This window comes from Hemicordylus capensis, chromosome 6, assembly GCF_027244095.1.
Source record: "Hemicordylus capensis ecotype Gifberg chromosome 6, rHemCap1.1.pri, whole genome shotgun sequence".
In the NCBI taxonomy this organism is placed as follows: domain Eukaryota; kingdom Metazoa; phylum Chordata; class Lepidosauria; order Squamata; family Cordylidae; genus Hemicordylus; species Hemicordylus capensis.
This window is the reverse complement of record NC_069662.1, coordinates 54,491,208-54,503,319: the sequence shown is the minus strand read 5'-3', so window position 1 is coordinate 54,503,319 and position 12,112 is coordinate 54,491,208. Positions and strand designations below refer to the sequence as shown.

The 12,112-nt window shown below is 49.8% G+C and overlaps 1 protein-coding gene across 6 annotated transcripts in view; it reads right to left on the bottom strand.

Annotated features, from left to right (window-relative positions):
* STRADA (STE20 related adaptor alpha) overlaps positions 1 to 12,112 on the bottom strand; it is a 31,356-nt gene that overhangs the window by 5,043 nt on the left and 14,201 nt on the right. For all 6 annotated transcript variants that reach the window (XM_053259043.1, XM_053259039.1, XM_053259040.1 and 3 more), the window contains 6 exons: positions 11,323 to 11,444; positions 10,687 to 10,795; positions 9,764 to 9,887; positions 2,474 to 2,645; positions 1,192 to 1,296; positions 798 to 1,039 (listed from right to left, as the gene is read on the bottom strand). In XM_053259043.1, coding sequence (XP_053115018.1) covers positions 798 to 1,039; positions 1,192 to 1,296; positions 2,474 to 2,645; positions 9,764 to 9,887; positions 10,687 to 10,795; positions 11,323 to 11,444 — 874 coding nt within the window. The remainder of the gene's footprint in view (positions 1 to 797; positions 1,040 to 1,191; positions 1,297 to 2,473; positions 2,646 to 9,763; positions 9,888 to 10,686; positions 10,796 to 11,322; positions 11,445 to 12,112) is intronic.

Here is a 12,112-nt window from a genome sequence, read left to right as displayed (position 1 = left end):
GAAACATTTGTAGCCAGAGCAGCTCTTTTAGTATAGATGTAATGCGATCTCTTCAAGATGAACCAGAGACCAATCTGAATGCTGCATTTTGCACCAATTGCAGTTTCCAGATTATGTACAGAGGCAGCCCCACATAATCAAGAAGAACTGGATGACTAGAGGACACACAAGTCCATTCTCTGTACATTCTTCCTTATGTCACACCAAACACAACTTGCATGCCAGATGTGCAAGCTGTGCCACACAGGAATACCCACATTCAGATTATTCAAAGCAGCATGGCAACAGAAAATGCAAGGCACATGCAGCCTTCTTATTCTGCTTGCATTTCGTCTAAAGCCACCTTCCCTCCTTTCCCCGGAAGGCCAGTGGTTCTCACGTTTGCCTTTAGCAGTATGTGTGGCCACAGCTGCGACCCCTTCTGACTGGTCTACTACAGAGGCATAGTTATAGCAGCTGCTTCAAAGCCTCATCAAGTCCTGTGAAATATTTGCCTGCTAGCCCTCCTACCAACCATTTTAGTTGCCAAGGATACCACCCTGATTCCAGCCTTTCCTTTGGGGTGTGTGTGTGTGTGTGTGTGTGTGTGTGTGACAATGTGGTAGGGAGAACATGGACCAACAGTGTTTTTTCTTCAGCCATGACCCCACCAGTGTTTGAACAGTTTAAAAAATCCCAAGTTTCTAGGTGCCATATTAGCAGAGAAGAACTTGAGTGGCAGCACCTGCCCACAACACCCTTGGGGCGCCAACATTTCAAACCTTTCCTAGTCTAGACAACTGTGATTCTTGCTGTACCTCAAGTCTGGGTTCCTCTGTAGGCATTGCTCCACAAAGTGGTGGAAGGCAGGCGAGAAGGTACGATGATATGGATGTGGTACTGCCTCACCATTGGAGGCCCTGGCATTGCTGGCTGCCATGCCTTCTCCAGTTCCAGTACTAGCTCCCGAACGAGACGGTTTCATGGTCAGCTCCTCTGGAGGGATCGTGGTCGTGTCCAGGAGACAGGGGACAGTCCCATTTAGCTTCTCCAAAAGCATCTGAAGTATGAGAAGAAGGCAGCAGCTGTGTGTGGCTGGCTACAAAAGCTCACACCATGATCAGCAACATTATGCCACAATACTGTCAGCTCCCTTGCTCCCATAAAGTGCAGTCAGCAGCTGAAGAATTAGTGGAGCAGGACACACTCTACCTGAGTTCCAGGCATATCCTTAAAGGGGACGTGGCCATTAGCCAGCTCACAGGCTGTTATTCCTACACTGTAGATGTCGGATTTTGCATCGTAGCCCTGGAGATTCTAAAATCATAATATGAAAATATGTTGTATTTAACCTTTAAACACGAGGAGGAAATGGATTAAAGAATCCAATACAACTGCCCACAAAAACTGTATTTATAGATGCTTTCATTACAGTTGCCTTGGCAACAGTTACACAAACACACAAAAAATGAACACAACAAGCTCTTCAACACTGAAAGTACCTAGGGACACCCCTTCATGTGTGGTTGAGCTCAGGCTTCCACATACAAGCGTTCTGGAGTGTCCTTTGCCATGGGGGAGAAGGAAGAGGAGAGAAAGTGGCTGACACTACCCACTAAACCACTTATTTATTATCTTTGTATGCACCTCCCTTTAGTTGCTATTTCCAGGGCAGTTTACACAAGGACAGTAACCTTCAAACTTACATACGTTAAGAGGCCCGAGAAGATAAAAAAGTTTCATTTGGCATCAAACAGGCATTAAGATAGCCACTCCCTGAAGAGGGCATTCCACAGGCAGGGTGCCATCTACCTCACCTCGGACTGAGGGGGCACCCCAAGAAGCATCTCCAAAGATAATTTCAGTGCATAGGCATGTTGATGTTCCTTCAAGTCGCAAGACATGTAGGGCTCCAAAAAGATAAGCATCAGAACTCTGAATTGGGTTCAGAAACTGGACTAGGGGCCAGTGAAACTGTTTAAGCATTGGCAATGTTTGCTCCCAATACGTGAGCTAAGACATCTTCAGAGGCAGCCTCACATACAACATCTTGCAGTACTTTAATCTGGAGCTATCGAAACCAAGTCTGCCCACAAGGGGCTGCAGATGGCACATCAGTCTCAGCTGGCAGAAGATGCTCCATGCCACCTAGACTTCCCCCATGACAAAAGCTGGACAGACACGCACCTACTAATTGTAAACCTCATCGTATCAAGAGCAAGTGAAAAACTATCACCCTGCCTGAGCAGATGAACCACCTATCAACAATACCTCCATCTTGTCAGGATTGAGCTTCACTGATTTGGCTCGCATCCAGTCTGTTACCAATTCTAAACATGGAGTGGGTAGACTGGAAGATTAACCATAGAGTCATTTTAGAATACTTGACTCGGGCTCTACGCCATAAAATGTGTTCTATTAATAGGAGACATTTTGCAAGGACTGGTCTTGTACAAAGGCTAAGAAAACAAGACCAAGGAAGAATCTAACATACCTGCTGCAAGACCTCTGGACTTAGCCATGGTAAGACCTTGATGCTGTACTTGGGGAAGTCATGAACTACTTTGAGACGCTGCCCATGACTGATCATGCTTAAGTTACTGCGCAGGCCAGAGAGGTACACCTTCCCATCTGCAGAAATCAGGATATGACTGGCCTTCACACTCCTGTGTGCAAAGAGGAGAGAGAGAAAGCAGCCAAACTCCCACCCCTCCTTCCAAACCTTCACAATTTTATACGTAAGAAACCAAAAGTCAGACATCAGAGCTTACTATAGTGCTCTGCCTTGGCTCTGCAAGTCGAGTGTCATGAACTGCCTCAGCAAGCATTTTGCTGCTACCCTGGGGCAATACTAAGCAGAACAGAGCCGCTGCCCCTGCCCCCACTCCGGGGCCGGACAAGCCACTATGGCTCACAGAGTCAACTGACATTCCAGCACTTCTGCTTACTCCTGGGCAAAAGATGGAATTCTTGAAGCTTCACATCAACCCCCTAATGTTGATAACACTAGCTGCTCTCATACCCCAGTCTTGGTTACTATAGTGATGGGAAAGACTGAGGGAGGACTAGTCCTCACTTAGAGCAACTGCTGGGAGGGTAGGCCTTTCCTAATAAGGGGGGAAGCCCGGGAAAATCAAAACAGAAGGACCAATCCAGAGGATCAATGACAGCCACCAGCAGGAGAAAGCTGTGCTCTGTTTGTTCTGTCCCAAGAATGCCCTGAAGAAGCAGCGGGCTGAGAAGCTGCTGAGGAAATGAGAGGCCAAGGCCCTGAGGCTGGAGACAGCAGGAAGTTCCCTGCCCGTGAGTAATAAGATAGGGACCAGTTAAGTTAGACATGTGAGGGAAATTATACTACTTGAATCCGAGTTGCCTGGTTAATGAAAACTCTCACAATCTGCTTTATGAAAAGACAATTGTTCTGATTACATACTCTTGTTTTTCTTTTAATCTAACAATAAACCCTTATTGGTGAAGCATGATATTCTTTACCACCACCCCCCGGAATCTCATATTGAGAGAGTGGTTTGTTCCACATTAAAATAAAGTTAATGGTGGTAGCCTACTGCAAATCCCTTATAATCAAGGATTCACCCCAGTGAACAGCTCCCCACCCCACCCTGGTAAGAGCTATGACAATTACACATGGGCAGTGTTATAAAGAAATATAGTAGCTGGGACTGCCTCTAGAAATGTGTGTGGGTGGTGGTGGTGGGCATAGTCTGAGTAACAAACATACACATGAGATTAGATAGCCAGCAGGGCTGGCCATTAACTTCCACAAATTCTCTCTCCAGATAATATGGCTTTTAGACTTCTCTACAACAAAAATGGATAGGAGTGTGGTATGTTTGCCAAGAATGGAGATTCTCAGGATTCCACATTTTATATCAGGCAGATGCAATGCACAGTATGCCCCAATGGGCAGTTTAGCTGCTCTCCAACAATAAATTGGAATGACAGTAACAGTTCACTTTGGTTCTCCTTGTTCCCAATGTGTCTACACTACAAGCAGAAATTAACTTCAAGCCTATTTCACTGTCATGGCTCCCAACCAAGGAGCCTTAGAAACTACCAATAGACTATGAACTGAAATGAATCATTGGCACTCACCTGAACGGTCATTCTCCTCAGATGTATGGATTGTATCCGAGCATTATGGGTTGTCACGACCTACTGCTCTGAGACAGGGCCAATCAGAAGTTTTCTCTCTCCGCAGAAGGGAGGGACAGCCCCCTCAGCCTTCAGTCGCTAACAAGCACCTTGATGCTCTGGCTAATAAAAGGAAAACACTGCAGAACAGGTAAGATAACAAGAACAGAGAAAAGACAGACTGCAGAGCGATCCCTGTGCTTAAAAAGTTAACTCGGAACTGCCCCTTCAAGGAGACAAAAACCCCAGAATCAGAAAATACCACCCCACAGCAATATGGAGTACAGGAAGGAAGGTGAAGAAAAGCGGGGAGCAGACTCAGACACACAGAACGGGTGGGTCGGATACAATCCATACGTCTGAGGAGAATGACCATTCAGTTGAGTGCCAACGATTCATTCTCCCTCAGACGAGGATTGTATCCGAGCATTATGGGACATACCCAAGCTGCTGTAAATAATGGGCGGGATCAATAATACTCTGGCCCCAAGAAGGAACTACCTGCTGCAGCACACGCCGACCGAAAGAAGCATCAGCAGAGGCCCAATCATGTATTTTGTAATGCCTCACAAAGGTTGAAAGAGAGGCCCATGTGGAGGCCCTACAGATGTCAGCCAAGGAAGCCAAAGTGGCTAGAGCCGCAGAAGCTGCTGCACTCCGAGTTGAGTGAGCTGTAACACCGTCAGGCACGGCCTCCCCTGCCGTCACATAAGCGAGCTGAATGGTCTGGCAAATCCAACGTGCTAAGGAAGACGAGGAAATTTTCTTTCCCAACGAGCAGGCCCGAAAGGAAACAAAGAAGGACTCAGTAATTCTGAATGCCTTAGTGTGCCGCAAATAGATACGAATTGCGCAGTGAACGTCCAGCTTGTGCCAATCCCTCTCCTTAGGAGAAGTGGGACTGGGATAGAAAGAGGGAAGCATAAGCTCCTGGGACCTATGGAACATGGAATTCACCTTAGAGAGATAAGTAGGGTCCGTGCGCAGCAACACATAATCTGGAAAAACAAGACAACTCTTTTTGGACCGACAACGCACCCAAGCCAGAGACCCATCGGGCCGAGGTAATGGCCACCAAAAACAAAACATTCGAAGTAAGAATGCGCAAAGACACGGTGCGCAGAGGCTCAGAAGGTGCCTTCACCAGGACCCTCAGCACCAAATTTAGATCCCAAGTGGGAAAACGGTGGACTAGGGGAGGCTTCAGGACCGCGGCCCCCTTAAGAAATCATTGCACATGAGGATGCCCAGACAGCGACGGAACACCCAGTACTTGCAGCACGGATGCAATGGCAAACAGCTGACGTCAAAGGGTATTGGGCCGGAGCCCCTTGTCTAACCCAGCCTGTAAGAAACCTAAGACCTGCCCAACGGAAGGCGACATGGGGTCCCCCCCTGAAGACTCACACCATAAAGAATATACCTCCAGGTAGATTGATAAACATGGGCTGTGGACGGTTGCCTGAAGGCCAGAATGGTATCTTGAACCGCGGAAGAGTAGCCACAGGCCACTAGAGAGTCCCTCTCAACCTCCAGGTGTAAAAGTTGAGCCACGCTGGGTCTGGATGGAAAACTGGACCCTGACGGAGAAGGTGGGGCCGACTCCTTAGGGAAAAAGGAGGTTCTGTCGACAGAGCGACCAGGTCTGAAAACCATGGCCGATGTGGCCAATGCATGGCCACCAGAATGACCTCTGGCCTTTGATGACGAATCCTCTGAACTGTCCCGGACAGGATGGCCACAGGCAGGAAGGCGTAAAGAAGGCCCTGAGGCCACGGGAACAGCAGGGCATCCACACCCTCTGCCCCTGGAGATGGGTACCTGAAGAAGAACCTGTCCGCCTTAGCATTGCCTGCCACTGCAAATAGATTCACCAGGAGAGCTCCGTACCGCCTTACGATTGTCCAAAAAACCTGATCGTCCAGAGACCACTCCGCCTGGTCCAGCTGCGAGCGGCTCAACCAGTCTGCAACTGCGTTGTCCATGCCGCTGATATGATCGGCTTCCAAGGAGCACAGGTTCTGCTCCGCCTAGTGCAACAGGATTCCTGCCTCGCACATCAGTGGCCACAACTTTGTCCCCCGCCGATGGTTGAGATGTGCCTTTGGCTGTGGCACTGTTGGTGAGGACCAGGACATGGCGGTTGCGAACCTTGGGGAGAAACTGGATGAGAGCTAGTTGAATGGCCCGGAGCTCCAGCCAGTTTATCGTCTGGCGCTGTTCCTCCTCCAACCACTGGCCTTGGGCCACTCGCCAACTGCAATGACCTCCCCAACCTAGAAAGCTGGCATCGGTTGTGACCACCATGCAATCGACCAGAAGGAAGCTTACCCCCCTGCGTAATGCCTGGGACGTCCACCAATCCATGGACAGTCGAACCTGAAGATGAAGAGGGATCCTGAGATGAGACCAGGAGATGACTAGGTCCTGGACAGGTAGGAGGAGCCACTGAAGGAGCCGCGAGTTGAAGCGTGCCCAAGGCATGACCCCGATCACAGACACCATCAGGTCTTGTAGTTGGGCTAGACTGAGAACATCCGAGTGAGTAAGACTCTGAAGCCTCTGACACGCGGTGCGCAGCTTCAAGCTCCTCTCGGGAGTCAGCAAGACGGTTCCTTGCATTGAATCGATGACAGCCCCCAGGTGTTGAATCTTGTTCTGGGGGATGAGGAAGCTCTTCTCGAAGTTCACAAGGAAGCCATGGATCTCCAACACGGTGAGGGTCTCCCTGACATCCTCCTGTACCTTCAGGCGGGACGGTGACCTTGTCAAAAGGTCGTCCAAATAAGGATAAAGGTGAATCCCCCTGGTCCTCAAATGCGCGAGTGCCACCATGATTTTGGTAAACACCCGCGGCGCAGCCAAGAGACCAAAGGGGAGTGCGCGATACTGGTAATGTGCAAAGCATAGGCAAAGTGTAGGAACCTCCTGTCCAGAGGATGGATAGGGCCATGGAGGTATGCCTCCTTGAGATCCATGGAGGACAGAAAGTCCCCCCACTGCAGGGCCATCAGGATGAAGAGTCTCCATCCGAAACAGTCTCTCCCTTAGGAATCGATTGCCAAATTTTAGGTCCAGGATGGCCCTCCATTCCCCGTTCTTTTTTGGAACTAAAAAGAGAATAGAATAGACCCCATGACCCCTCTCTTCTAAGGAGACTGACTCGACTGCCCTGATGCTGAGCAGGTGTTGGATGGCCTTCAACATCAGGGCATGCTTGGTCTGCAGGGAGAGAAGAAAACGATCTGGGGGACGTGAAAGAAACTCCAGACTGTACCCCTGGGAAACAGTCTGGGAAATCCAAGCATCTGCACACGTCTCTGACCATATTTGTGCAAAGGCCCCCAGCCTCCCCTCCACCTGCATCTCCAGAAGGGAGTCATTGGGAGGAGGGGCGCTTGAAACCTGGCTTGGTATACTGGCCGGACTGCTGAAACTTTGCTTGTGGCCGATCTCGAAAAGAACCCTGTGGCTTTGACCAAGTGGACTTGTCCTGCTTCCCCTGGCAGGGACAAAAACTAGACTGAAAACCCCTGGAGGAAAAGTTGCCGGAGGTAGATGAACCAGAAGAGAAGGATCTGCGGTCCTGACATTGGGCTGTGGAGGGCATCGCCTTTTTCCTATCCTTAGTCTCAATCAAAACTGGCTCTAGCGCCTCACCAAACAATTTACCCCCTTTGAAGGAGGCATTGGCCAAATTGCTCCTAGACTTTTGATCCACCTTCCAATTCTTGAGCCATAAATGGCGCCTCACTGTGATATCAGAAGCTATAGCCCTGGCAGACAATTGGACCGCGTCCAGCGAGCTGTCAGCCATGAAGGCGGAAGCTTTACCCAATTTGTTAAGGCCCTGCTGAAGAGCTAACAATTCCAGTGGGAGCAGAGGGAGAAGCTGCTTGACCCAAAGCACTGACACACGTGCAAAAATTGGCCACAGAGGCTCGCAAGGAAAGTGCAGATGCCTCATGAGTACGACGTAGGGCGGCATCACTTTTTTTTGTCGTCTGTATTGCGCAGCACCTCATTGCCATCCTTTGGGAGAACCACACCCATGACTAAGGCTGCCACCTCCTTATCCACTGGTGGGACCTGGAGCTTGTCTATGACAGCCCTCGTGGTGGTATACAGGCGCCGGACACCAGTGGGAGGACCCTTGCACTCCAAGGGGCGATCCCACTCACCCTGAATGATATCTAGGAACAGCTGTGGGCAAGGCACCGTGACCTCTGGTGCTTTGAGGGATGGCAGCACAGCCGGGTCACCTTCAGTAGCCTCCTGAGGTGCAGGAACAAGCCCCTCCAGACGCAGGGACTTGCGGGCCTTGTGCAAAAGCACAGGAAAATCTGGCTGACTGAACAGCCTGTAGGGGGCCTGAGCTGCTGGCAAGCTATCCCCCTCATCCCCTGACAACTCGCCCTCCTTTCTGTCCGAATCAGAATCAGTGTCTTCAGAGGGCTTCCCTCCCCCACCAGGCTGTAAAACGGGGGCCTGCAGGGGAACCTGAACAGAGGGACGAAGGAGAGCACAGGGTGACAGAGTGGGAGGCCCCAACTCCGCAGGAGCGGCTGCGGGGACAGACGTGCGAAGCTGAGCGGCATCATGCGAGACTTCCCCGCGCGCGCCCAAAATGGCGGCCGCAGAGGCTGTGGCGGGAATCTGACAGGCTAGGGCGGAAACAAGTTTCCCGAACTCCTCCACCACCACCCTCCTCGAAAGGGCAGTGAAACTTGGAGGAATCTCCTCCTCAAGCCCCGCGACGGGCGCCGCTTCTGTTGCCGCCCCAGATGAGTGGAGGCGCTTTGCAGGCGGCTCGGCAGGGGACGGGCCGATGCGATCTTCCCCTACCTGAACAGCTTCACCCTCCTCCAGGCCGTCGCTGGCCGACTTTTCCTCTAGCGGCGGCAGCATGAGGGGAACTGATCGGCTTGTCTCCCCCTCGGCTGCAGCAGCTGCTGGCGGCTGGGACTCCAGGGCTGCTTTCAAAACGCTGTGCTTAGCAGCACGCGCCGCCGCCTTCTGCTCCTTTGTGAGCTTTTTAATCTTCTTTGCCTTGGGGCCCTGAGTTATGGGCACGGGTGAAGTAGCCGCAGCCCACTCAGCGTGGCAAATAGCGGGAGCCACGGAGTCCTCCGAGAGGGAGGGAGAAGCCTCCCTCTCAGTGCATATCTTGGCCTTCCATGGCCCTCAGAAAAGAGCCGCCGCGGGTTACCAGACGGGCCACAGGCAGTCGCACTATCCCAATAGTCTCCCCGAGACCATGACTATCTCTCTCTCTCTCTCTCTCTTTGGAAACCACCAAGAAAAAGGAGAAAGAACAAGAAATGAGCAAGAAATCAGTGCTGAAATGGAGGGAAGTGAAAGAGCACCTGCTGGAGCGAGAGAGGGCGAACGACAGAGGCTGAGGGGGCTGTCCCTCCCTTCTGCTGAGAGAGAAAACTTCTGATTGGCCCTGTCTCGGAGCAGTAGGTCATGACAACCCATAATGCTCGGATACAATCCTCATCTGAGGGAGAACAAAGCCTTCTCACAATAGCTAAAGTTCCCTGGACTCTGTGGGAAATCAATGTAGAAGAATTGGTTTCAAGCCATTTAAGATTCGTTTAGCAGCTTTTGGTACAACAATCTTGCTTACCTGTGAACATATCCCATATGGTGAATGTAATCAAGGGCCTTCAATACACCTTGGAGGATATAAGCTATGGCTAGTTCACTCATTCCATCCATAAAATGCGTACAAATTAGATCTTTTGCAGAACCTATACAAACACACACAGAGTGAGAGATAACAAAAATACAGAAGTACTTTGATAGTAACTAAAGACTGGTTGTTTCCCCCAGTATCTGCAGAAGACACAGAAATGCATGTTTTCACAAGCCCAGAAATTTAAGGTTAACACATACAGATTACTTCTGAGGAGAGTCAAGTGATCTCTGGACTTGTATTCCCCACAAGCCTCTGCTCTCAAACAGTCAAATTCTCCTGAAGAACGTTGTACCGTGTTTCCCCGAAAATAAGACAGAGTCTTATATTAATTTTAGCCCCAAAAATGCACTAGGGCAATTAGCGGTACATCAGAAATTACTGCTAGGTCTTACTTTCGGGGAAACAGGGTATGCAGAAAGGCTAATTCTGACTGGACCACTGTACAGTAAGAAGTAGAGAAGTTAAAATCTAACTAAAAGAAAAAAATTCTTATCCCTCAAGGCAGACTTTTTGCCTAAGAAGATGTTTTGAAATCTCTCTCCCTCAGAGTCCTTCTATTTTGCCAGAGTCTTTTGCTTAATGAAAGGAATTTTTACTTCAAATGTGGTTGAGAGAAATTGGAAAGTCTCACCATGAATTTAATCTCCCATGACCTAAAATATACTCTGTCGAGGATAAAACAAAATTTTCCTGGAAGGAGCAAGTGTGGAACTTTCCCAAGTGTGGAAGGAATGGAACAGCTCTTGCTCCTCCTGTGCACTCTGTGGGCAATTACCGCCAGTGCCCAAACCTCTTAAAGGTCACATTACAGAAGCACAAGCAGATCCTGCTCAACAGTGGAGAAGACTTACCATAGGCCATGAAAGAGGTCACAACCCACAGTTCATTGTCCGCTACGAAGGCTGCTTTATATGGCACAAGGTTGGGGTGGCTGAAGAACTTTGAGACATGAAGCTCACCCTAAAAACAAAAACAGTGCAGTAAATTACCCTTAACAATTGAGACACAAATTGGCAGACACAACAATGAGATTCTCTGCTCGCATATATGCTGAATTTGATCACACTATGGCTATTATTCCCGAAAGGTTCTATGACATGGACATCTAGCACCAGGCACTGTGTGCCACTCAGGGTAAAATCCAAGGTCACCTTCTCTCTGGTTGGTTCCATGACCAACTGCTCTAGGTCTTCTACACTAAGAAGCGTTCAGCAGTCAAGAAATGCAAGAAGTTATGGAAATATTATTGGGAGTTGGGGACTCAAATATCTGGCCAATGGATTCCTCCCAGCTCTACAATTCTATGTAACCACTACTAGAGACGACAACAGGCTTGTACTTTCCCTGACCCCAGTTACATGAAATCTTAAACATAGGGAATGTCAGCAAAGAAGTGCCATTTGGCAGACTGTAACTCAAGGCCAACCAGACAAACCTTTCCAGGAGGAACAAACCAATCATCTCCTGCATAAGACTGCTAAGTCTACCTGCAAAAATGCCACCATCTCATTGGTGCAGGCCTCTAAGTTGATCCTCCGGACTGTGACAAACTCTCCTGTTGGCTTATACTGTGCCAGATTCACAGCCATCAAGTCCTCAAAGCCCTTTCCTGAAAAGAAAGAGATACCATCAACACCATCACAGCTTCAACATAATATCAACTAGAATGAGACTAAGGATGTGCACGGAACCACAGAGGTGTGGTCCGGTACTGGGGAGAGTGTGGCTTTAAGGGCAGGAGGGCAGTACTTACCCCTCCTGCCGCTTTCCCCCCTCCGGCACTCGACTTCTTAGCACAGCTTTTGGGGCGGCAGAGTTCCTCCCTGCTGCCCTTGCCCCCATCGTTGTCTGGAATAAGGAGAAGTTACCAGCGGTTTCGTGCAACTTGCCGCCACGCGGCGGCAACAACGGGCACATGCATGGCGGCAAGTTGCACGGAACCGCCGGCAACTTCTCCTTATTCCAGACAATGATGGGGGCAAGGGCAGCAGGGAGGAACTCTGCCGCCCCCAAAACTTTGCTAAGAAGTCGAGCGCCGGAGGGGTAAGTACTGCCCCCCTGCCCTTAAAGCCACACTCCACCCCCCAGCCGGACCAGCCGAATTCTGAACCAGTCTGGAGGCCTCTTACATGGCCCCGGACCGGTTCCATGCACACTACTAAATGAGACACAAACCATGTTAGAAACATTCTTCTGCTATTAGCCATCTTCCCTACACAAGAGAACCTCAAAAAGATTTTTACATTTATAAACACACTTTTACTGCAAACATCCAAG